Source organism: Adiantum capillus-veneris, chromosome 24 (genome assembly GCF_014529385.1).
Source record: "Adiantum capillus-veneris isolate H3 chromosome 24, ASM1452938v2, whole genome shotgun sequence".
NCBI lineage: Eukaryota > Viridiplantae > Streptophyta > Polypodiopsida > Polypodiales > Pteridaceae > Adiantum > Adiantum capillus-veneris.
Genome location: NC_140954.1, coordinates 12,062,047 through 12,089,388, shown reverse-complemented (window position 1 = coordinate 12,089,388; position 27,342 = coordinate 12,062,047). Strand labels below are relative to the sequence as shown.

The 27,342-nt window shown below is 41.8% G+C and overlaps 1 protein-coding gene across 1 annotated transcript; it reads right to left on the bottom strand.

Annotated features, from left to right (window-relative positions):
* Nucleotides 1–1,093: 1,093 nt before the first annotated feature.
* On the bottom strand, nt 1,094–2,621 carry LOC147425956 (uncharacterized). The gene is made up of 4 exons (XM_086498156.1): nt 2,436–2,621; nt 2,140–2,348; nt 1,555–1,620; nt 1,094–1,436 (listed from the first exon to the last, which is right to left on the bottom strand). The coding sequence occupies exons 1-4, from the start codon at nt 2,619–2,621 to the stop codon at nt 1,094–1,096; spliced, it is 804 nt and encodes a 267-aa protein (XP_086354282.1).
* Between the last annotated feature and the right edge of the window lie 24,721 nt (nt 2,622–27,342).

Sequence of the window (27,342 nt, the reverse complement as noted above, 5' to 3'; positions counted from 1 at the left end):
TAAATTTCATTGATAAGTTTGATGAATTTAAGATCAGGAAGATACATTTTTAGAGACCAGAAGGTGGCAGGTGACCAAGGTAGCTTAGTGTCCACCAAGGAGAGTATAGCTCAGGCACGGCTAGATCCACTAGCACCAATTATTGAGGAAGGTAGTGATACTGATACTTCGTCAGACAAATCTTTCTTCATGATGGGTAGTCAACAGCTAGGAGGTTTCACCTATGACGAACCAATTCCAGGAGGAAGAACCTTGTAAGAAATGCGGAATACAATAAGGATCTAGTAGCAAGGAGAGTAGAGAGAGACACGATGCAAAGTAGATTAGTGGCAAATCAAAAACTTTTGATTAGCACACTATACAAATTGATGGCGTCATCCACCCATGCGCTCTCAAGGTAGAGCTTAGATGGCGATTTAGACAACTAGAGTAAGTGAATACAAGGGACTAATAATCCTTACACAAGGATGTGCTGTGTGCGTCAAGTGCACACCATTCTACCAAAATACTCATGAAAAGACCTCCTTATATAGTTGTAAGGGAGCCTCTAAACGCCCATGTGCATCTGCCCTTAGATAGCCAAGTCCAAGTAGGACTCTCCCATGCGCCCATGTGTAGCCACTTTTGGGTAGACAAGTCCTCCTAGAAATCGGCCACCGGCCAAAGACCACCAGCCGCCGACCACCGACCAAAGACCATGGACCACCGGCCACCGGATGACCATTTTTCGATTGTCTTCCGATTGTCGTCTGGCCAAGATATTCCGGCAAAAAGGAATATTCCGGTGAAGGGAAAAAAAGTATCGGGGGCTTCCGTCCCAGAGGCCCCTAAAGTTGCCCCTGAATTTGCTTCGTACCACCCACGATCACAAATAGAGATCTCATCAGCGTGCATAGTTGGAATTCACCATATATATGTGCACCATTGGCTTCTCCTCATATGGGGGCCTTACAAATTGTGCATCATATATTGTGGTGGCAAAACTTAGAGAGGTGGGCATTGCAAGTATACCAACACTCCCCCTCAATGAACACTTGAAGATGCTCTATGTTGGCTGTGTGCCAACTCGAAGTTGATGAAGATGTCGAAGTAGCTAGTCTTTCCCTAGAGCTTTGGTGAAGATATCTGCACAATTATCTTCAGTAGGACAATACTCTAGCTTTACAATTTCATCCTCAATTAGCTCTTGAACATAATGATACTGAACCTCAATATTCTTTGTGCGTGCATGGAAGACAGGGTTCTTGGCAATCGCCATGCAACTCTGGTTGTCGCATTGAAGTGTTGTTGCTGAATGAAGAGAAACACCTAAGTCCATGAGGACTCGCCTTAGCCAAACTGATTTTGTTGAAGAAAGAGCGATGGTTGGCTTCTTCTTGCTGATCCAAGAAAACACTCCAGAACCAAGTGAGAAACAAAATCCAGAAACTGACTTTCTAGAGTCACAATCTCCTGCCCAATCAGAGTCACAATACCCACTAAGAGTATTTGTGCCAATGCCATCGGAAATGCCATGGCTTAAAGTACCTTTGATGTACTTAAGAACTCGCATACCTGCCTTCCAATGAGATTCTCTTGGAAAACTTGCTTAAAACACCTACTGCAAAAGAAGTATCCGGCCTAGTGTTGCACAAGAAAATTAAGCTTCCCACAAGTTTTCTGTATTTTTTAATGTAGACTAAGGGAGAATAATCTTCCATGAAGAGTTTTGCATTTACCTCCATTGGAGTGCTCACGGGTTTGCAATCTATCACGCCAAAATCTTTTAGGATCTTTGTTGCATACTTTTGTTGAGAGATGAAGATGCCTTTTGAGGATTGCCAAACCTCAATCCCCAAACAATAATGCAACAAACCTAAGTCTGTCATTTCGAATTCAGAACTCAAACTCTCACGAGTTTGTTGGATGAGCTCTTTGTGATCACCTGTGATTATCAAGTCATCAACATACAAGATAATAATGACTTGTTTTCCATTCTCTCTAAGTACATATAAATTCGCTTTAGAAGCACTTCTTCTAAAGCCAAGTTTTTTTAAAAACTTATCAATTCTGACATACCATGATCTTGGAGACTATTTCAAGCCATATAAATCCTTCTTCAATCTGCAAACCTTTTGTTTTTAATGGGGTGTCTCAAACCTTGGTGGTTGCTCAATATACACCTCCTCCTTGAGAATTCCATTCAAAAATGCAAACACGACATCCATTTGGTAAACAACCCATAAATAGATAGCAGCAAGAGCAAGCACAAGATGAATATTTGTCATTCGAGCTGTGGGAGCGAAGGTGTCACTAACATCAAACCCTTCGACTTGAGAGAATCCTTGTGCTACTAACCTGGCTTTGTACTTTTGCAAAGAGCCATCAGCTTTATGTTTGAGCTTGTACACCCATTTTGTGCCAATGACTTTCTTCTTTGGAGGCCGATCCACTACTTCCCAAGTGTCATTCTTTATGATGCTGTCGTATTCAAACTGCATCGCTTCCTTCCATTTTGGATCAGCCATGGCCTCGTCTCGACGGAGGTTTTCTCCTTCACAGAGCCCACAATTTCTATCATGAGAGCCATGTTGACGATGTGTTCGGAGGCTCACCTTTGCTCCTCTATTCTCTTTGACCATCGCAAACCCCCCTCATCTTCACGAGGATTGTGAACTTGAGGGTTTCGAGCGTCAAAACGTTGTTGAGCCCACTTTGGTAGTGGCTTTTCCTGTGATGCTGCAAACAGGTTGGCTAGATTTATTTGAGTCATCATCAGACAACTCCTCCTCTTGATTTTTCACATGACTTTGGTCTGGCACATGGTGAGTTATTTCTTCATTTGATGATAAAGTGGACGAACTTGGTTTCTCCACCGTATGTGGCCCTTCTTCAAATACCACATCCCGACTTGTGAGTATTTTCTTTGCCTCTGGATCATAGAGTCTATAAGCCTTAGACTCTTCACTATATCCAAGAAATACGCACTTCTTGCTTTTGGCTTCTAGCTTTGTTCTTTGAGAATCAGGAATATGAGCATAACAAAAACACCCAAATGTTTTGAAATGCAAGACTGAAGGTTTCTTACCAGAATATGCTTCTGGAGGCGTTTTCATTTTCAAAGCCTTTGTGTAGCTTCGATTGAGAATGTACACTGCTGTACTTACTGCTTCAGCCCAAAAGGAATCTGGCATACCCTTGGCTTTGAGCATACACCTTGCCATTTCTACCACCGTCCGATTGCGATGTTCCACAACGCCATTTTGTTGTGGTGTGTAAGCTGTAGTAAGGTGTCGTTTTATGCCATGCTCATTGCAGTAATTGTTGAATTCATTTGAGATGAATTCTCCTCCTCGATCTGTGCGAAGCTTCTTCACCTTCTTTCCTATTTCATTTTCTATAAGCTTTTGCCACATTTTAAAATTTCCAAAAGCTTCAGACTTCTCACGAATGAAATACACCCACATCTTTCTAGTAAAGTCGTCGACTAACAGCAAAAAGTTGAAAGATCCACCTAAAGCGGATGTAGACATTTTTCCACAGAGATCTACGTGTACCAACTCTAGAGGAGATTGAGCTCGATTACTACTCTCTTGTGGAAATGCCTTTCTTTGTTGCTTGCCCATCATGCAAGCTTCACAAACTTCATTCATCTCTGAGATTTGAGGAAAGTGTGCTACCATCCCAGATTTTTGCATCTCTTTTAGCACAACAATGCTTAAGTGACCAAATCTCTCATTCCATAATTGAGTTGTACCTTTTTCTGTAGTAACCGTAAGTGCAGAAAGTTCGTAGAGGTTGTTGCGCCTTACACCCTTTCCCACTGTGTTGCCTTTAGAATCCAAGATTTCTGCTCCATTTTTCTTGAAACGGACACCAAGATCACGATCAGTGATTGCAGCAATGGACAACAAATTCTTCTTGATTTGAGGCACGTACAACACATTAGAGAGCTCTTTAGTTTCACCTATAGCTGCTAAAAAAGAAATTGTCCCAGACCCTTCGGTTGGACATTTGGCATTATTTCCAACAATTACACTTACGGGTTCTTGTAGAGGCTTCCAAGAACTATACGAGTCTTTCTTACTAGTCATATGTCGGGATGCACCACTATCTAGAATCCAAGAACCATCAACAAGCGGAGTTTGTGTTGATGAGCATACCTCTTCTATGACAACCCATAGTTCAAGGTCTGTTTCAGCATTGTTGGTGGATTATCTTTCCTTCCAAGAAGCTTTCATGGTGCCATTCTTCTCATCTGCTTTCTTCTTTCTACAGTCTTTAACAGCATGACCCTTCTTGTCACAATAAAAATAGCTACCCAAAAATTTCCTCTTCTTGGTATTCTTCTTAGAAGCATTTGACATAGTCCCCTTGCCTTTTGCATTGGTTGTGAAGGCAACATCACCTCAACCATCCCTGGTTCTGAGTCGTAGCTCCTCTTCAAGCAACATTGCACTTAGTTCTTCAAACATTAGAGGGGTTGGACAAACCTGAGTGTTGAGTGCTGTAACGAGACCATCATATCTCGCAGGAAGTATGCGAATGCAGCGCCGAGATAATTCTTCTGGAGAAATAGCCACACCAACGGCAGCTAATTGATCTTGGAGGTCCTTAATCCACTTGATGAAGGCCTCCACTTTCTCTCCATCAACAAGTTTCTCAGCATCAAGTTGATTTTCCAGATTTTGAATTGTGGTGTGATTGTGTGCCTCATATTGGCGAGCCAATATGTTCCAAGATTCATGTGCTTTAGTGGTATGCTGAATCAGAGTGAGGACACAATCACTTACACACATGACAATGGAGCATAATTCTTCATTCCTTCTTTTCCAAGCACGTAGAAGAGTAGCATCCGGGGGAATTACAACGCTTGGATTTTCTGGATCATTTGTTGCAGTGGGCTCTGGGTCTGCACCATTTGACCCCAACACCATTACCAACAATTCATATGAATCTAGAATTGTAGAAATTTTGAATTTCCACAATGTGTAGTTGGTGCCGTCAAGCTTTCCTTCGGTGAATGCTGGTGGACGAATGCGAAGTGCAGTAGCACCGACAACGACACTTGAAGATGCCGACATAATTGATTTTGCAAAGTAATACAAGTACTTGTCGTACTTTCTTAGCTACGAGCACCTATAGCTCTGATACCATGTAAGAAATGCGGAATAAAATAAGGATCTAGTAGCAAGGAGAGTAGAGAGAGACACGATGCAAAGTAGATTAGTGGCAAATCAAAAACTTTTGATTAGCACACTATACAAATTGATGGTGTCATCCACCCATGCGCTCTCAAGGTAGAGCTTAGATGGCGATTTAAACAACTAGAGCAAGTGAATACAAGGGACTAATAATCCTTACACAAGGATGTGCTATGTGCATCAAGTGTGCACACCATTCTACCAAAATACTCATGAAAAGGCCTCCTTATATAGTTGTAAGGGAGCCTCTAAACCCCCATGTGCAGCTGCCCTTAGATAGCCAAGTTCAAGTAGGACTCTCCCATGCGCCCATGCGTAGCTGCTTTTGAGTAGACAAGTCCTCCTAGAAATCGTCCACCGGCCAAGGAAATGCGGCCACCGGCCAAAGACCACCAGCCGCCGACCACCGACCAAAGACCATGGACCACCGGCCACCGGCCACCGGACGGCCATTTTCCGATTGTCTTTCGGCCGTCGTTCGGCCTAGATATTCCGGCAAAAAGGAATATTCTGGCAAAGGGATATATTCCAGCAAAAAGGAATATTCCGGCCCCCAAAGTTTCCCTTGAATTTGCTCCGTACCACCCACAATCACAAATAGAGATCTCATCAACGTGCATAGCTGGAATCCACCAAATATATGTGCACCATTGGCTTCTCCTCATATGGGGGCCTTACAAATTGTGCAGCATATATTGTGGTGGAAAAACTTAGAGAGGTGGGCATTGCAAGTATACAAACACCCCTCCCTAAATCCTTTGAATGATTCCAAGATCATTGTGATCTTCTTAGAGGGAACAAACTCGAGGGGAGCCCTAGTCTATTCTGACTATCGAGGACGCAAGTGCATTTGTATCGAAGAGAGTCCGGCTCAGAGATTGGAGATAATTCGAGTCTATGATGATGGAGATAGATTCCGAGACGAAAAGGAGAGCCACTATCTGATAGTCAGTAACCCTGAAGATTACAACAGATATGGAGATAATGTGGTGAAAGGAAAATGGTTTCAAAAGCTCAAGAACCGCCACCAAACATTGATGGGCCCAGAGATATTTTTATGCATGATAAGAAAACAACTAGGGTTCCAACTTATGATGAGAACGTGGGAATCTACAAGCATGAGAGTGAGGGTATAGTCGCTTACTTTCACAGCAAAGAACCATACTTAAACGAATTAAGCAAAGACAAGGTTATTTACTTATTCTCTTATGAAACTGCTATGGGGAAGGGTATAGTTTTTGTTGATAGATACGGGCAAGAATACCAACGTATTATCCTAGAAGAGGTAGAAAAGGCGACAGTTCCAGGAGCATCAACATACGTCCCATACGACGTGCCAAGAGCCACCTACACCCCTAGCAAGTCGATGAATCCCTTTTCAGAAGATTATGATGCCACCTCACATTCTACCCGACCGTAGACGTTCAACAATCAAAACCAACCACCAACTTAGCCATCATTGCAGGCATGGATTCAACAGAGTGCAACATTGGAACAAGACCGAAACCGAGATGGTTATCAAGCCACACGAGGGCTAAGGGATTTGCAAGAACCACCACTCTATTCAAGGTATCAAGGAGAGAGTAAGCCAAAGACTCAAGGGTCAACAGAGACTGGAGGACCACCCATAGAAGGAGTTCGAAGAGATGAACCATCTCTAGCGAGAACTATTAGAAATTATGGCTTAGGAGCACCATTGGGAGAGGAACCAGCTTACTACAAAAGATCTGAGGAGGTATATCGATTAGGAGGTGGAGATCCAATGATGAGGTTTGTAGACCATCGTAGAATTAGACCTTCTCAAGTGTAAGAATGGGTAAACAAGAAATACACAGGAAACAGAGATCCAAGAGATCATGTAGCAGCCTTTGTGTGTGTAATTAGAGCTGAAGAGGTGTTAGACTTCCCTACCAAATTTGCAGGGTTTGGACTAACCCTAGAGGATGACGCTGCTACTTGGTTTGACTCTGTAGAGTGTAGAGACTTTGAGTCTATGGAGGAAGTGTTTGATGAATTTATCGAGGAATTCTCACAAAGGGGCATAGCTCATAATACCGTCTCACAAATCCATAAATTCAAAAAGAAAGATGGGGAATCTGTACGAAAGGCACCCCTAAGACTAAAAGATATGTTAAGTTCTGTCCTGTGGAAGAACTGCCAACTCAGTCCAGACTTATTCTTATATTCATCCAAGGACTAAGGAATGCGGATCTCCAGAAAGACTTACATATGAAGAGGAGCACGACGTTGAATGAGTTGACCAAGGAGGCTCTTTACCTTGTGGACAATTGTGAGGTCTACAAAGAGGGGGAGTTCAAGGACCTTGACGACGATTCATCTTCAGAACAAAGTGGAAGCAAGTCTTCTAAGACAGCATCGAAAGGAGAAGTAGTTGTAAACCAAGAGTTGCTTGTAGATGAAGTTCTAAAAAAGATTAACTTGTACGCCAAACCCCAGGCTAAACAGCCCAAGTGCTGTGCTATTGAACAAAAATGGACAAACCATGGGACAGAGGAATGTTATTATAACAAAGGATATGTGAGAGAGAGACCTTACGCTCCCCAAGCTCAGGTAGCTTCTCCTCAAGTTCCACCGATGCGTAGGTATCAAGCAGGCAACCTACTAGGACCTGTAGGTGTAGAAAGACCACAACCGGTGTTGGGGCAACAACCATTCCTACCAATATTACGACCAGTTGGTATAAGATACACACCAATCGTAACCGAATCAGAGGAAAAGGATTTTCTGCCTATGCATGTATATTATGAAGATCCCAATGGATATGCGGCAAACACTGCCTATTATCCACCGGAAGAACCCTCGACACCAGAACCATGGAGCATGATAAGAAGTACAGGACCACCAACAACTGCACATGTAGCAGGAAAGGAAAGATATAGCTTAGATGAATGAACATTGTTGTTCATAGCCAACGGAGGCATGAGCGGATAGAGACATGCATACCAACAAAGGGGAGCTCAAGGAGCACCTCAACAACCGAAGGGACCCTGCTACAAGTGTCGTGGAGACCATTGGCTAAGAGACTGTCCTCATGATGAAATCATTAGATTCAACGCATATTGCACCGAGTGTGGAGTTACTCTTTTGATTCTTGATTGCCCTAAAAACCCGAGCAAATGAGAAAAAACCACCTTGAACATGCTAGAAACAGTACCTTCCAGTGGAGGGTCAGAAAATGAAACAATCATACCTATTCAGGCGGTGACACGAGCCCAAGCTCAAAGAATGACAAATGAACCCATAATGGAAGAGCCAAAAACTGATGCCCAAAGTTTATAAATGAAAAATCAGAGAAGCACTTGGAAAGCTAGAAAGGCGCGTATGAAAGCTAGGAAAGAACGAGAGCAAACAGCCCTATCCGAGGAGTTAAAACATACAAAGGATAGATTAGAGCGGTTAGAGGATCTAGCTAGCTTAAGCTCACACACCACGCCAACCATAGCACCCAAGGAAATAGCAGAGCCCAAAAGTGCAAGATCAGGAGGATCTGTACTGGCAGACAAGGTAAATGAGCAGTTGGATGCGCTTCTAAAAGCTTATGAAGCCAGACTCAAAAAGAACCAAACCCAGGAGCAAAGTTGGATGACTTATCCATAAAGAAATAGAAAAACAAAGGTTGGAAAAGTGTAAAAAGATGATTGAAACAGCTCAATCATTGATGGAAGACCCGCTGGATAAACCTGCAAATTGGCATGAAGCACCAGCTCCAACCCCTATCCAACCAACTTTAGAGGAACAAGTAGAAACAAAGGAAATACTCACTAATGCCTATGAGTCCAGAGGAGAACCTATCATAGTGCCAAATACAACAGATGAGGCAAGGGACGGGTTCTAGCCTAAAACATTGACAGAAATGGGTTAGGACTGTAACGGTCTAAACTATCTGTGGAAGAAAATCCGTGAGGCCAACGAGGCTAACAGGATGAGTAACCACATGAATAGCATGAGAAAAGAGCAGAATTTGACCTTACCTCCTATTGAGGAGTTTGAGGCAAGGTCACAAATGAACTTTGGGATACATTCACAAGGGGGAGACCAGGGATCAATTAGTTCGGGGCACAGCCAACCAGACTCGCTGAAAACTTTACCCTCTTACCTAGGAGAGTATGAAGCCAAGTCTAAAGTGAGAGCAATCCCATCTCAAAGACTTTCTTCTAACAAAGTGATGGATTCACAAGGATTGATTGAGTTATTGTCCACCCTAGTGGCATGCACAATCACATTATCCGAACTCCTAAGGTTACGACCAAACATGTGGACCACAATAGGTAAATGACTAGAGAAATTTGGAGTGAAAGACCCCACCTTCAGGCTACTATAGGTAGGGATCAGAGAGTTGGATAGGCCTCAACTAAACACTACGCCAGTACCATTAAACAAGGTTGGAGAGTATTGTGAGGGAGAAGATGGAAACATCACGCTACCAGTAGAATTCCAAGGAGTAGTTTCCAAAGCTATTCTTGACAGTGGAGCGGGAGTTGCTATCTCCACCAAGGAAATATGGAAAAAATGGGGAAAACCAGCTTTAAGAGCTACCAGAATGAAATTGCAATTGGCAGATGGGTTCATGCAGAAGCCTCTAGGACTCTTAGAAAAAGTGATTGCCACTTCGTGCGGGATTGAGTATGAGCATACATTTGCAATAGTGAATTTCGACAAAAAGAACAATTATGAGATCATCTTGGGAAGACCATTCATGCGACAATGGAAGATGGTCCAAAATTGGGGTTACGACCACATACACCTCAGACATGGCGAGACAACAACTAAAATACACCTGAAAGACCATAGCTACAAAGATGTGAACCAAACACCTGTGGAAGAGTTTGATTCAGCTACAAAAGCAGGATTGGAACTCCCAGCATGGTTAGGGCAACAAAAAAAGCTATGGATGTGTGGAGCTTCACATTGTGGAAGCTTAAGAAGGGAGGAATGCATCTTAGAAAGAGAGATTGAGGACAAGGAGTATATTATGGAACCTTTCCCTGAAGATGCCTTGGAACCTCTAGAATGGGAACACATACTAGCAACATTGGATGTCTGTACCATTACAGATAGTCCAACAACAAAATTTTGCGATAAGGATGGCTATGATGAGCTACCCTACTACATGGTAAGCATTATACCCGGAGAAGATGAGACGATAGGACCACCAGAACAAGAAGAGTTTTATAACTCCTCTGAACATCTGGAAGTAAATGATGATGCAGATAATGAGTGTTCTGACACCTCAAGTGAGAGTGAAATGGAAACCGAGAATATCAGGTTTTACGATTTTGCTAATCAGCACCCTAGACGCCAGGAACGCTATAGGAGGAAACGAGCAGGAAACAAAGTGAGAGAGAAGCTGATGCCCAGGATAAAAGGTAAAACTCACTATTTGATGCTTGTAAAAGTAGAGGATTGTGTAAAAGATCAAATATCTGGAAGATTCTCAAAAGATCGAAGGGAAAGAACGCGAGAGGGAATAAAACAGGTATGAAAAGCTAAAACAGAAACAAAATCTCAAAAATCAAAAAAGGAAACAACAAAAGACCAAGAGTGGAACAAACTGGAGCGTAAACAGAGATACCAAGAACTGAAATGGTCTTCACGTGAGATATGGACTACGGAAGAAGATAGTGATGGTAAAGGGGAGTCAGAGAAGGGAAACATGAATGTACCATCGCACTATCGCAAATTTACCATCCAGGATAGAAAAATAATCATGACTCCACGAGTCAGGGAAAGAACCAACCAAGAATCTTACGATGGGCCTGAAAATGAAAAAAGGATAGACCTCGTGGAACCGGGTGAAAAGCCTTAGCCGGTCTATATAGAAAATGATTTAGAGCCTGAAGAAGAAGAACGGATAACACGACTTCTCAAGAAATATAAAGATGTGTTTGCATGGTCCTATAAAGATCTCAAAGGATTTGATCCATTGATATGCCAACATACAATTCCTTTGAAATCGGATGCAAAACCTAGCAAACAACATCCTTATACATATAATGACACATTTGCTAAACGAATCAAAGAGGAGATTGATAAGCTGACGGAAGCTGAATTCATCTATGAAATTGAACATACAGACTGGGTGTCACCTACTGTGGTAGTTCCCAAAAAGAACGGAAAACTGCGAGTGTGTGTAAACCTCAAAAAGGTAAATGCAGCCACCATAAGGGATAATTATCCCTTGCCAATCACAGAACATGTACTTGAGCGGGTGGCAGGGAAACGGGCTTATTCCTTTCCGGAAGGGTTTTCAGGATACAACCAACTGGCAATTGCAAGGAAGGATCAACACAAAACAGTGTTTGCCACAGAATGGGGAATTTATGCATATCGAGTTATGCCGTTTGGCTTAACTAATGCCCCAGCTACCTTCCAAAGGTTAATGACACACGCTTTTAAAGAATACCTGAGAATATTCTTAGAAATATACATGGATGATCTTTGTGTACACTCTCTACTACGAGAGGAATATATTGACCATTTGCAAAAGGTATTTGAAAAATGCAGGATATATCGAATCTGTCTTAACCCGGAAAAGTGTATCTTTATGGTTAAGCAAGGCCGCATCTCAGGACACATTGTCTCAAGAAATGGCATAACCACTGACCTAGACAAAGTCAAAGTCATAGTAGACCTACCCAGGCCTACTAATGCTAAACAAGTGCAATCCTTCATGGGACACTGCGGATATTATCGAAGATTCATATACATGTATGCAGTCATTGCACAACCTCTGTATCGTTTGCTAGTCAATTTCGATTGGACCGAGGAGTGTGAAACTTCATTCCAAAAGCTGAAGAAAAACCTTATATCAGCACCTGTACTTAAAGCACCAAATTGGGAAAAGATATTCCATGTTCACATTGATGCTTCTACATATGCAATCGGGAGTATTCTGGCTCAACCTGGAGACGGAACAATGGATTTTCCAGTATGTTATGCAAGCACGCAGTTAAACAGTGCGGAAAAGAACTACACAACCACTGAACGAGAAGGGTTAGGAATGATTTATGCTGTGAAGAAATTTTGGCATTATTTGCTCAAAAACAAATTTGTGTTCTTCACAGATCATCAAGCTCTTTTGTATCTGGTAAATAAACCATGCAATACAGGGAGAATTGTACTGTGGTTTATTATATTGCTAGAGTTTGATTTCACAGTGGTGGTCAAAAAGGGTAAAACCCATCTACGAGCAGATCATCTTTCAAGGATACACAACGGGAATCTCTTGAAGGAGTAGATGATGACATACCAGATGCTTATCTTTTCAATATTGAAATGATACCCAAATGGTCTCAATTTTTTTTTAGCATTCTTTCCTTTGGAAGTAGGTTTGATAATATGGAATACAGATCCAAACAACAAACAATTTGACAAACAAAAAAATTCCAGTTGATATAGCAGGACGACTGTATCATCTAGGATCGGACCAAATCCTACAGTTATGTATAAATCCAAAAGAATTCGAGTGCTACCTTGAAGAAGCACACGTCTAGGATTGTGCATTTCATTGTGTATGCGGACACACATTCTTATGTTACCAATTGTACTATATGTAGTGCCAAACGACCAGTGGATCACGCGACATTGTTTCAGGTAAACATTGCACTTGCATGGAGTCAATATATCATTGATTTCTTAACCACCAGGACGTTTCTTGAGAACATCACAAGAGCACGGAAAAGGGCTATAGAGCTAGAAGCTTGCGACTTTTAGTTAATTGGGAACCAACTCTATAAGCGAGGAAAGGACAATCAACTTAGAATCTGTGCAAGTGAAAGCGAATACCTACTGATTTTAGAACATGCACATGGCGGAATAAGTGAAGGCCATTTTTCAGGCAATAAGATGACAAAAATTGTCTTAACCGCCGCAAGAATATGGTGGCGTACATTGCATATGGATGCCGAAGAGTTTGTAAAGCGTTGTGACACATGTCAGCGCACCAAGGTGCCGATAAAGAGAGATGAGATGCCACTACGGCCAATGATGGGAGCAAGAGCATTTGCAAAATGGGGCATTGATTTTGTGGGACCTATCTCACCCCCTGCATATTGCACCCATACCCAATATATCATTGTGGCTACAGACTATCTCACAAAATGGGCGGAAGCCAAGGCAACGCAAAGAGCAGATGCACATACCACTACACAATTTTTGTATGAGAATGTTTTCGTATGATACGGTTTACCAATAGAAATTGTCAGTGATCGTGGGACACATTTTCTTAATGAAGTCATTGAATATTTTCTAGAGGAATTCATGGTCATACATAGGAAATCTGCTCCATACCATCCACAGGCAAATGGACAAGTTGAGGCCACAAATAAAACACTATGCATAGTTCTCACTAAAATTGTGTCAGAGTTAAGAGAAAATTGGGATCAACAGCTACACTCAACACTATGGGCATACAGGGTAGCTTACAAAACATCGATAGGAACAACACCGTACAACATGGTGTTTGGCCTAAATGCTATACTACCCATAGAGTTTTTAATTCCAACTCTACGAGTAGCAAAACGCTTAGAATGGACAGGGCATGAGCTCTCTTCAAGAATAGATGATCTTGAAAAGCTAGATGAACTCCGCTTGAGAGCTGTAGCTTCAATCTATGCTAAAAAGAGAAGACAAAAAGAGTTTTTTGACAAGCATGTGTGCACTAAAGAGTTCAAAACAGGTGATTATGTACTTGTTTATACTTTGAAGCAACATGCCAAGAAACTTATAAAGCGAGGGATGGGACCCTTTGTGATTAGTGATCTGTCACAAAGCGGAGCTGTCAAGCTTGCTACATTAGCAGGTGAAGAAATGCCAAACTGGATTAGTGGATGTGGACTGAAGAAATATCATTTACCACTCACACAGGATATGCTGCAACAAATTCATCAAGGAAAACAATGAATGAAGGAAAAGCAGAGAGTACGAGAATAAGCTCAAGCAAAAGCAAAAGAACGCATTGCAAAACGAAGACTTCTGTGACAACAACAACTAAGTGGAGCACCATTGCGAATCAATGCCATTCGACTAACAAAGTTGGATGAAGACACAATGGAGCCAATAATTGTAGTCAAACTGGGTAGCAATCAAGTTGAATCGACGGCATTTCTTGATTCTGGAGCTCAAGTAAATTTGATCTCTTACGGATTATACTAACAACTCAAATCCACAGGTCAACCTCATCCTACTCCTCAAATGCTGGAAAGTAGTACATCACACTCGTTGAAAACATTGGGCTGGACTATATTGCATGTACAAGTACATCAATATATTTACACACACAAATTTTATGTAGTCGAGGATGAATGCACACAACACCCAATGTTGTTGGGAAAACCTTGGCAAAAAGAGTCCAATGTGCAGATAGATTGGAATGCGAATGCAGTCAAAATTCAGCATGCACAAGAACAACAGGTAATAGCCTTCGCCAACAATATCGGAATAATCAGCTGCAAGCAATGCAATCACACTGGAAAAAGAGCCAAAAGCAAGAATGCCACCAAAGAACAACATGATACCCAAGGCCAACAGATAGGTAAAAGCCAACCATGCTAACTACATACATACGAAGTCACCGACCGCAGTGCAAAGAACTAGGTTACCAAAACAAGGGAAACAAGTATGGATGCGGAAGGATAGAAATGATAGGGCAGACCAAAAACAATGCAACGAAAGAATTCATCCGAAGCAGATAGTTCAACCAAAAACCAAGGGCATAAAACAGATATGGATCCCAAAGAAAATGCTCATCAATAACCCAAATGTTACTCACATTGGATACCGAAACAAAAGCAAAAGGAACTCCCTTCAGTACAAGCAACAACGAAAGGTAGACAACTGCATTTGAAAAAGGACAACCGACTTATGTGTATGCCAATCAGCAACAAAACAGTGGCAACACAAGAAGTAGCAAAACACCTACAAAAACCAGCAAAAACAAGTTACCAATGGAAAGCAAAGGAAATACGGTCTACGGCAGTTCTGACCAAGCCAATCCTCTCCATAGAAACAACTACGGCTATATCAACAGTAGTGTCAAAGCGATTGCCTTTTGCAAAAAAGAAAATTAAACAGAATGCAGTATAGTTACAACTGTTACTTGTAAATAAAACAGGAAACCTCGACGGCGAATGCCAATAAGCATCTTGCTTATTCCCTTCTCTTGCACATCATTAATTTTTCCATGCATTGACCGAGTATGCATAAATTAGGGCCACATTAATCGGCCAAGAATTAGCACAAATTTTTCAACCTATGCATGGCACATACTCCGAGGCGATACCTTGTCGTCCGGGAGGACTCCGGCTAGGTGGGGGGGAGGCATTCTCAAATGCGGAACCAATAGCAGAAAGAGCAAAAAAGGGCATGATTTTCGACTATTTTAAGGGTTGTTGTCTGATTGAATTTTTTTTTAGACTAACCCAAGTATATATGACCTTATATACCATGTATCTATAAGTATATGGGGCCAAACGCCAAATCAAGCCCCTAGGTGTGTGTATAAATGTAGAAATAGCCAGTTTTTGGGCAAAATATTGGTAAAACGAAGAAATCCGGAAATAAAAATTGCATGTGAGTGTATATAATGTTTGGCGGTGATGTTTGTGATTTATTATGATTTTTAGGTATTTTTTGGGTTTGATTTGCTATTTTATTTTTAATTTTTCTAATTTTCGGCAGAAAAGCTTCAAAAATACAAAAAGCAGGTGAAAAACGATCGTAATGAGAAACAAAAAATATGGGGATGTTCAGTGACTATAGGAAAACCTATGGTAAAGTGGGGGTGCAATTATGAGACTGTAGCGGAAAGCGTGTTTTGGCTAGATTTTGACCGAAATGCCAAATTTCTGGTAAACAGGGCAAATGGAGTCCAAATCAAGAAATTTTTTAGCCTTAGCCGCATCTTGCGAGAAGTTGGGAGCACATGTCAAATTTCATGAAAAGTGGTTCGGGGACCTCCATTATAAAAAATTTTCACCTCATATTTAACTCATTTTCACTATTGACATTTGAGAGAGAGCTTCTGTCACCTAGAGCGAGCGGAACTTCCAGCAGCTTCTACGACGCGCACGACTACCCGACGGGCTTCAGACATGAGAGGTAGGCTCACCACTTTGAGCTTTTTGCGCATGTTTGTCGTTTTGTCGCGAAAACTAGTGTAGAGTTCACACACAAAGCGGGCAGTAGAGACCTACAAGTAGAGGCGGCCACCTAACGGCTAACCCAAAAGCAATGAGACTTCATCGGTAGCTTACCCTAGCATAGGAGACCAGTCTTGGATGTCCAAAGGCAATAGAAAACCATTGGGAAAAACCCTAATTCCTAAAATCCCGCAAGAGGCCACCAAATGGGAAATCAACGAAAAGGCGCCCTAATGCTACCAAAATTCATGGGTAGGAGCATCTCGACATGCTCGACAAGTATATGTGGCCCACATGACCAAAAAGTGACCCGAAGCTGCACTAAACTTCAGAAACGACATCATACACACAAAGCGTCAAATAGCTCTCTCGGCCAATCCGCATGCCCGTTTGCCACCAAACTTCACGAGCGGCTTTCCTAGACCATTAAAAACCAAGTCCTATGGTGGTAGACCACCAAAAATCATCGAAGATATTTAAACGCAACCATGGGTGTTTTTAGAGCAACAAAATGCCAAATAAAGCTTCGATGAAGCCAAAGTCGACAAAAACCATACGGCAAGGATCCCCAAGGGATCAGGAAGCTATGGAGACCAACATCAAGAAATTTCATCGCCAAAAATCACTACAAAAGTCAAAAAATGACTCGGAGGCTCTGAAATCCACAGAGGGAGTTACTTTCTATCCATTTGACTTTTTTGTTGAAATTAGGCTTAAAAGGGACTCAGGGGGACCAAGGGCAAGCACTAGTGACAAAATCCATGAACTATCATCAGGAGACATCCTACACGTAGGATGTCTCAAGGGAATTTTTGGGCACAGATCCCAACATTTTTCATCACACACATTTTTTGAATTACCTTTACATGCTAGCCACCAAGTTTCATCACATTTGGACCAAAATTGAGCTCATATGCATGAAAAACGTAAAGTTAGGGCATAGAGGAAATAATGGGCCATAAACCTACCAAATCTTGTCCAAATCACATGAAAATTGGACAACACATTCACAAGCACATAACCAATCCATCTGTGTACTCACCTGTAAAATTTGGTGAAGCAGACATCCTACGCGTAGGATGTCTATTTGACAATTTTGTCCTACAGAGGATGTTTGTCCATTCCAGATCCAATCACATCATCATCAAGAGCTCATATACCAATTTGGAAGCCATTCTAATCATTTTTTACCCCCAACACCTTCAAGATACACTTTTTGAGCCCAAAAATACTACATAGGCTCTTACAAGCATCAATTCTTGTCCAAATCCAAATCCAAGAGCATGGCCATGTTCCATAGGCCAAGGACTACCCACAGAACAAATCCCATGTCATTTTCATGAAATAGACATCCTATGCGTAGGATGTCTCCATCATAATTTAGACCTTCTGTGCAAAGAGTGAAATCATGGGATCCCATACCATGGTGCAATGAGCCCATATATCAATTTTCAACCCATTTGGACCTCACTTGCTACCTGTTATGGATTTTCTACCCAATTTGTGACCTAAAGCTTGAATCAGCCCAAAAAATCCACTTTTTGATGCCCAAATCCGTATCCAAGCACATAGCCATGTTCCATAGGCCAAGGACTACCAGCATGTCAACCCCAATTCTGATGAAAAAGACATCCTACGCGTAGGATGTCTAGATGGAATTTTTGGCCAAAATTGCACTGTGAGCACATGCACAGTTTCACAAGTTCCTTTTAAGATTTATTTTCAATTTTCAAGTCATTTGGATAGAGAAAACTCAGTTTTCAGCTAATATGGAAAAAACGCTAACTTCGGACTACTGAGTGCAACAGGATCTATGGTAGCCGCGAAGTCACCGGCAAAGAAGAAAAGAATGACCATTAAGGATTGCCTAGAAGAAGTGGAGCCCTTCATCATACCAGAAGGAACACTAAATCCCACCAGCACATGGATCCAAGAAGATCTGCTAGAGTCCAACGACCTAAAGATCTACCAAGGAGTGTTCAAAGACACTGAAGGGAATGTGATCGAGCTACCAATGCTACCGCGGGAGCTCAATGAGTTCGTAAGAAGCAAGATGGACATGTGCTTGGAGAAGATTGATCTCCACAACTATTTTGAAGCAGTGCCGGCGAGGGTTGACATAAAGAGAGTTTGGGAATTTGTGACAACAATAAAAGAAGATGGAGTGGCCAGAGTAGGCGATCTGCAAGGCATGCCAGAAATAGAATAGTCATCACCAAGAAAGTTGTAGCAGATGCACTAGACCTCTCCAACAAGGGGGATAGTGTAACTAAAAGAAGAGATGATGTCAAGATGTACACTGAGAAGAAAAATAACTACACTTTTGAAGATATTGCCAACCCAAAAGTAGCAATCATGAGTCAGTTGTACAACTAACACTTCCATATGTGTACAACTAATACTTCCATATATGTATGAAGCGGACACAAAAGTACAGAATGCCACCAGGAGCAATTGCCACGACATTCACTTGGGCAATGATGAAGAGCACTCCAAAGCTAATCAATTATACAACATATATACATGAGAACCTAGTGAAGATGGGTAACAAGAAGCCCACATATATTGTGCTAGGAGAACTGATCACTAAGGTGATTTATAGGGCATTGCACGCCAAGGGAAGATGGCCTGACCCTCCATCACAAAACGATTGGCTGAGGCTCAAAGAAGACAAAGAAGACGAGCAACAAAAAGCATCAAGGTTTGCCACAAGATTGAAAAGACGGCTAGAGCATGTTCAAGAATAGCAGCCAAGGCAAAAGAAGGGAAAGAAAGAATTTGTCCAAGTGCCGGAAAAAGAGAGAAAGAGCGGCAAGACTAGAGCGGCTGATGGAGAGCTTCAGAGTAGAAAGGGCCCCTTAAAGGCAATTTGAGTGAACTCTGGAATCCGTCTCAAGAAGCAATGTCGGGATCATCCCGAAGGGTGCAAAGGGATAGAATCGAAGATTACATTAAAAATTTTGAGATTCTTGATGCCACATCAGAAAATATTCCACATGTACCTTTTACAGAAGAGGAAGTGGAGCAAGTACGACAGAAACTGCTAGACGAGCAAGAAAGCCAAGCGAGAAAGGAAGACAAAGGCAGCCTAAGATTTAAAGAAAAAGCCTACATCTCTACCGGTAAGCAGCCCTGAGTCCAGCCCATCGCCCTCACCACCTCCTCACAGCCCTCCACAAGAAGATAAAGAGAAGGAAGACAACCACGAATGCCAGGAAGAGTCCAAGGAAGAACAAAGACAGGAGAGGGAAGAGGTTAAACCCAAGAGTGAGGATCCAAAGCCACATGAAGCATACAACACATTTCTGGACCTGCTAACTGCAAGATACACAAAAGAAGAGGCTGCCACGGTCGCATTCAAGTTGGCAAGCACAGGGCCTAAGGAGAAAATGCAAAGCATCAGGTTAGTAGAACTAAAGGAGATGGCCACAGATACAGTGGACCTGCCCCGCCCTCCAACAATTGGGATGTGGTGATGACAAAGTTAACCGGGTTAAGAGCGCAGTCCATGGTCTCAAAAAGTAAGACGGAAACTCTCAAGGCCACTGAAGTGAAGATAAAGCTGGAAGTAGACTCTTTACAAAGACAAAGTCAAAGGAAGAAAGAGAGAGAAGCGGAGCTACAGGCTAGTCTAGCAAAGGCATTGCAAAGATGCCAGGAAATGGAAAAATAAAATCAGACAGTAGCCCAAAGAATGCAAGGAGTCGAAGAGGAGTGTAAGAAACTCAACAAATCATTGATAGATGCGGAGAGGGAAAGGGATAACCTGACCCTACAACTGGTTGAGGAGTCCAAAGAAGTTGAAGCAATGCGAAACACCAAAGAAAAGGCGGAGTTAGATCAAGAAGCCAGCCAGGATGAGGTCCTTGATCTCAAGGACCAGCTTAAAGTGAAAGATCAAACCATCCAGAGACTACGGGCATCTCTTGCCAGAGTCAAAGCTACTAGCTCGACTCACATCACTACGGAAAGCCAAATTTATGAAGAACAGATGAAAGAACTTCAGAAAGAGCTGACTCTAGAGAAAAAGCAACGATTGATGATGGCAGAAGGGTCAATTGTTATGCAAACATGAATGGAAGAAGAACAAAAATCCACGCAAGAGGAATTAGAAAGTATCAAAAGAAAGCTCGAGGAGGCGGAGAAGATAAACGCCGAGTTGAAGGACCTCCTCGTGAACATGGAGAAGAAGCTCAAACAGAAAAACAGAAACTCCTAAAGCAGATTGAGGAGCTGAGAGGACAGCAAGCCGGAGAGCAAGAAGGCACAAGGCCATCGGCCACTGAGGGCATAGATTTAGAAAATGTGGCAGATCCTATGGACACACCTATGCAAGAGGAAATCCTAGTAGGATCCTCTCAAGAGCCTCAAGATCCGACACAGGAACAGGAAGAAAATCTGCGTAAAGCAATCGAGGTGGAGATCAGAGAGACGACTAAGGAAGCCTTGGAATGGGAGGAGAGGGTTTTCAAATCCATGACCATCCAGAAGATTGACGCCTGCAACCTCAGGCGCGAATGGCTTCAACCCTCTCTCCCATATCCTTTGCTAAAGTATGAAGCCACCACCATCAATAACAGGATTAGAGAAGAGCCGACAGTGCCACTCTATAATGCAGATATCTCCCAGCCAGAAGGGGCCAGGTTAATAGTTGATTCTTAGCCAAAATGGAGGAAGGCGTGGCTGACGAACACCCACAGTACCTAGTCCATTTGGTAGAGGCACCCAAAAACATCAGAGACAACCTCAACTTTTGTCCTCTCCCAAGGATCAGGACGTGGAAGGCCCAGGAGATATTACAAAGGAGCCAACCCACTTGGCTGAATTATCCTAAGCTGCCGGGCTTGAAGGCAGGTGAGAGAATAAATGTCCAATACATGGTGAAAACCCTAACGGGCACCATCAAATTATTCACAGACTCACTTGACCTTACGTGCATCATGATGAAGAAAATTTGCAAAACTCTTTTAGCAGTATTTGAGACATTCAAGCAAGGCCAGGTGACAGACAATATCTTCTTCTTCCAAGATACTTACAGATGTGCCTATGATCTGTCTGGTCAACCTTCCAAGAAGGTGATACATGCATTGTATCAAAGGATAATGTTTCTGCCATTCTATCACCTCCAAGCCTTTGAAGAAGCATTCTACACCGGCTTCTTCACCATAAACACTGGTATTTTTGGCCCAACAATGATGAATCTACATGCAAGATATGAATCGCTGCTCAAAATGCGTGAAACCATAAGATGAAGAAGCAGCTCAATAGCCATGTCGGGGACGACATGAGCAAGGAGGGGGGGAGTGTTAGAAGCTGGACACACCCTACGGAAATTGACCTCTCGACAGATTATCATTTTTTTTGTAATTATTCATTTATTGAGAAAACTCGACATTTCACCTTGTAAATATTGGGGCTTACAGAAGTTTCTAGATTGTATCCTAGTTTTGATAGTTAGATTGAGTAGATGGTTGATTTGGAACTTTAGGGTTTGAGAATTGTAAGGTATATATACCACTTTTTGACCTTAATGAAAAACCTTTTGTCATTTTTAAAAAGAAGTTTTGAAGTCTGTGAGTGAGCGTACTGTGTACGAGAGAGAGTGTGAGCTTCATTTTGAGTCTACGTGTGCACCGGTGGTTGGAATCGAGTGCAGAGAAGTGCAGCGTGTTGCCCCCGACGAGAGCTACACACAGATACCTACATTGCATGCGTACGGTCCGGTTTTGCGAGCTCCTTCTACGAGCTTCATCTGGTGATTTGGTGAGCATAGGTTGTCTGATTTTGCATTGCAGCATATCCACACGTTCAGATTGAGTAGAGCTACATATTAGACACTTTAGATTTCAGAACGAAGACTTGTAAATTTCGGCCACACATCCTACGTGATTTTGCACTGTGTATTTTGGGTTGGGATTTTGGTTCATAGACCTTAGGAAGAGCAACCTATTGGTGTTAGTAGGGTCTCCTTCAAGTTCTGTGGTGTTTCGAAATTGTTTGCTAGGTGTTCGGCTCTAGAAAGCGTTGTAGGAAGTTTCCCCTTATGCACTCTTGAAGGCTGTGACTTAGACATTGGGTAGAGACCTCTGTAGGAATTAGTTAGGAGTCGGTCGAGTGTAGGTTGACACCTTATACTTGCTTCCACGCGCCTGCGGGTCGAGCTTCGTCCTTAGCTGACAAATCTTGTTAGGTGAGTTCTCACTGTGCTGACGTCCGTCGCGGCGTATCCATCCAACACAAGGTGTGTGTTGTCGATGTGTGTGACCGTGTGCACCGCCCGGGCCCCCTGTGTATGTGAGAGAGAAAGAGAGAGAGGTGTTGAATTGTGGAAGTGCGAGAAGTGGGCAAGATCGGTGTGGTAGCTGTCTGCGGATTGTGCAGAGTGTTTGTGCGTTGGGCGAAGTGCAGGCGAGGCCCTGTTAGTGTGAGTTGCTTGTTTTGAAGGTGTTTTCGAGAGGACAGGGGTGATGTGAATACCCTGAGCTATATAGGGGCCATTGCGTGTGTGTCGGGTGTGTTCCCCATTCCGTCTCTCCAACGCTTACTCAAAGCTTCTCATGCACTAATCCGAGTCCTAGCGCTATAGTAAAACCTTGCACTAATCTCGTGCGCTAATCTCATGCCTTTTGTTGATCTCATGCCTTGTGCTACTCACTCTAACACCCTCTAAGGCCCTCTGCGTTATGCGTTATGCAATCCTCTTCAACTGCAAGCAATCTTGCTTTCAACATTCATTAATCTCTCTCAAGTCGTAAGCATGCTTTAAGCGCTTCTGGAACCCTAAACCCAAGCTCGGAGTTCGAATACAATTTGTCATGGGGAGAAGGGAGTCTTCCTCGGCCCGAAAGCCTCCTGCCAGGTACCTTTGTAAACTACCTATAGCCAGCCACGCCATCGTGGATGGCTACGAGTAGTTTTTTTCAATGTTTAAGATAACTTTGTGTGTAAGGCTACTGATTTTAATTTAAATCATTGACCCTTTTGAAGGATACAAAAACATTTTGTAAAGCTTTCTAACGATTGCAGAAGGATACACTAAACTACAACAACAATCTGTAAATCTTTCTAAGGATTGCAAAAGGATAAAATAAACTACAACAGAGATGCATTGTAGGCTTAAACTCTTGGATAAACAAAACTATGACATACCCTCTTATGCTTTTGTGATTTATGGTGTCTCAAAGCTTCTATTAGAAATATCTATATCCATCCACGCTGGCGTGGATGGCTACAATGAACTTCTGAATAAGAATCTAGCTATAGATAAGCTCTCATTGGAGATTTGTAGAGTTGCATAGCTTCTTTTAAAATTGTCTATAGCCATCCACGCCGGTGTGGATGGCTAGACAAAATTTTTGAATGGTGTGAATTTATCTATATATAAGCTCTCTCTGCAGATTTTCATAGTTGCATAGCTTTTCTCAGCTATCTGTAGCCATCCATGCCGGCATGGATGGCTAGAAGGAGTTTCTTGCGACATTGTTTTTTTTGCAGTGATTCATTTGAATTAAGCTCCTTCAAGCCATCCACGCCAACATGGATGGCTAGATGGAATTTTTCAAGATAAAATTTTATAATTGGTCATTCTTTTTGTAATCTGTTAGCTCCCTCTAGCGATCCATGCCGACGTGGATGCTTTGGTGGATGATAAGTAAGATAAAGTTTTTTAATTTTTGGGTTGCCTTAGGCATCCACGTCGGCATGGACACCTAGAAGAAATTTTAGTGAAGTAAATAAATTGGTTTTGGTTGTGTTTTGCAAGTCATTCAATTCATGGACAAGGTTGCAGAGGGAGACGACTTTCTTCAACTCAAGCTTCCAGTATCTTAGAGAGAATTGATCAAATAAGTGAAGTGCCTTATGTCGTAAGAGATGAAGTAGCAGTAGCTACTGATACAAGGGACGAGCACAAGATTTACATGCTTAAAGGACAAGATATTCTTCAATGTACTTGCATGTTTAGTTGTTTTGATTGCATGTCCACCAGTTTCTATATGTCGATTGATCCCCTATGCAAGGGTGAGAGTCTTTAGAGATGATGTTAGTGGATTGATATCTGCTTTTGCAAAGGAGGGCTACATGAAAGAAAAAGGAGCTTTTATTGTTTCAATTTGGAATTGCAAGAAGGAGAAAGCTTATGTCACATGTATTTCCTTTCTTTACTTTGATCTTTCCTGTTGTCTGTTTCTACTGTGTTTTTTGTTGTTCTCATAAATAGTAGTTGAGCATGCTTTTTTGTCTATGCTTATCTATTTTGCAGAGGACCTTCTTACTTCATGGGACCCAATATGTGTTGATATACATAAAGAGTTTGAAATTGGGCTTTCTAAAAGACCAAATCTTCAAGTTTTCTCTAATAAAATGTTTTACGTCTGGGAGGGTAATCATAGAACGATCGCTTGGACGGATGCGATTAAAGAGAGATTATCCACTGATCGAGAGAAACATTGTAGTGTGCTTTGTACAGCTATTGATCCTACATGAATGCCAGACATAGCTCTTCTTAGTAGCTTGCAAAGAATGAATTTTTAAGTTTTATGACTTTCTATATATTTTAGCAAAAAATGTCTATGTTATGTTTTTTACTTTGTATGGATTGTATATGAACTTGGAATAGCATGAACACACATGCTCTTATGGTCACCCATCTTAGGGATGAGCTTGTCAACTGCTTCCACATTTGTGCAGCAGATCATGAAGCTTATGTAATGGGGCTTCCCGAAAAAGATAAAAAATACTCGAAGGTGTGGAGCCTTGGTATCCACTTACTCGTTGATACTTTGGAAAGCTCTTATACGATGTAAGTGTCTCTGGCTTGCTTTTTAAGAACGATCTCATGTTTGCTTTTTTTGAAAATTTTATATTTTTTATTGTGTGTTGAAGGATAAAATATCCAAGTAATTGAGCGAAAGAGTATGTGCTTGTTTTTTTGCAAATGATTTATTTTTAAGTATGTGTTGAAGGTTCAAATGTCCAAGGAATTGAGCCAAAAATAGAACAAGCTAGGCACACAATGGCAAACAAAGAACTTATAAAAGAGGAGGACAAGATATTGAATGATTTAGCACTCAAATATGGAAAGTGCGTTGGAAAGGTGGTTCAATTATTTTTGATTGGTGTTTTTCACATAGTGTAATAGCTGTTCAGTCTTGGTTTTTTATTCGTTGCTCAAATACTTCAGCTGCTAAATATTGTTGATCCAAGTCTTGGACCGGATTGGATGGTTCGAGTTCTTGCACTCAAGTGGGGTCCTGATAGTTGGGCTATGCTTAAGAAGCTGAACTTGATTGCTATGCATGATGCTCCTGTCTTGAACAAACTGTTATGGGTTTCCTTGCTTGAGGCAGACAAGTTTACTAGAGCATCTTATGGTTTAAAGAAAGGAGATCATGTGTATCGCATGTAAGTAAAGTTTCTTTTGACTTTCAAGAATCTTTGATGTAGAATTGCTAGTTTTTTGTGATTGTTTTAGTTTTATCTCATCTTCCTTGTTATGTAGTTGGATTGGTAGAGAGGGCCTTCTACAAAGGATTTTTGATAGGGCCAGAAAGTTTGTGGAGGACTTAACAAACATTGCTGGTGGTATTTTGTTGCCTCATGATTGCTTTCTTGCCTCTTACTTTGAGGAGCTCAAGTTTGAAGCATGACCCTGTCCTTTTACTTTGGAAACCTCTCTTGAAGCTAAGACAAAAGATGTTCAAGCAAGCTATGAAGAAAGTGGACACAATACACATGGCATCTCAACGGCTATTCTATAGGTCAAGATCACCATACTTTTATTTCAAGCTTTTCATAATCAAAAAGCGTGTAGTGATGTTATTTTGCTTGATTGTTTTAGATTTCTATTATCCTTGGTTGGAAAAGGATTTCTTCCAAGGATTCCATTCTTAGCTAGGTAGTGGACACAACTATCTACTGGGGAAGAATGCATGTACTCCCCTTCCATACATAAGCTCACTAATTAGGAGATGGAGACATGTCCATGGTGGATAGACATGGCTTCTGAGCATGTATTGGCGAGAGAGAGAGAGCTTCACGATACTATGAGATTTGGTGGCCCATCCGTCGATGTGCCTCTACCTCCTAGAGTGGATGAGGTGATATGAGGTAAATGGTTACTCAAGATAGTCTCAAACATAATTTGCTGAAGAGCTTTAAAATCTCTTTTTCCTTAAATTATTTGTTTTACATATTGGTGATATTGTGTTTTTCTGCTTTTTCCAAGCTACAAATACCTCTCACAAGGGAAAGGAGGTGATTTTTGAGACTAGGGTGGATGAAAACATGGAGCGAGAGCATGGTGAGCTACCGCTTATGATGCAGAAATTTGTTTTGTTCATTTATTGGAGTTAATTCACTTTGTTTAACCTCTTTGTTTAATTCACTTTGTTTAGCCTCTTGTATTGCAGTTCCTTATGGGGAGATTGTTGCAAAGAAAACCATTTCTTTTTTCTACATCATTAACATTCCCTTGTCTTCTCTGTCCTCATTTTCTGACTCATGATGCTTGGACATTTTTGGGGACTACATAGCCATTTCTATACTGATTTTAGGGCCGGTGTTCAACATCCGACATGGATAGGTGTTCATAAGCACATGGGATGCGCATGGTTCAATGGGACCTTGGGTGTGCGTGGTGGGAGAACAATTGCATGGACTGCTGATTAAATTTTTTTGGATCTTCCCTTTGGTGGTTCCCACTTATCCTCCGCTATTGTGCCCCTTTGGGAATTTGTAGTGAGGATCATGTTTGTGCAGGCATGCAACTTGCATATTCGACTTTGTCAGACTCTGGGTGGTTGTTGATCATGGTCTCTATGATAGTTTTGTGCTTCAATCATAACTTTATACAGTACTTGTCTATATTTTGTTGTGTGTTTTCTATTGTGACTTTAGAAACCTCTTGCAGGAGATACCATTGGCTGGGTGGAGAGATTTTGTCGTGCATCAGAGATGGCTATTCATCGCGTCACGTTGTAGTCCTACATCATGAAGCTTAT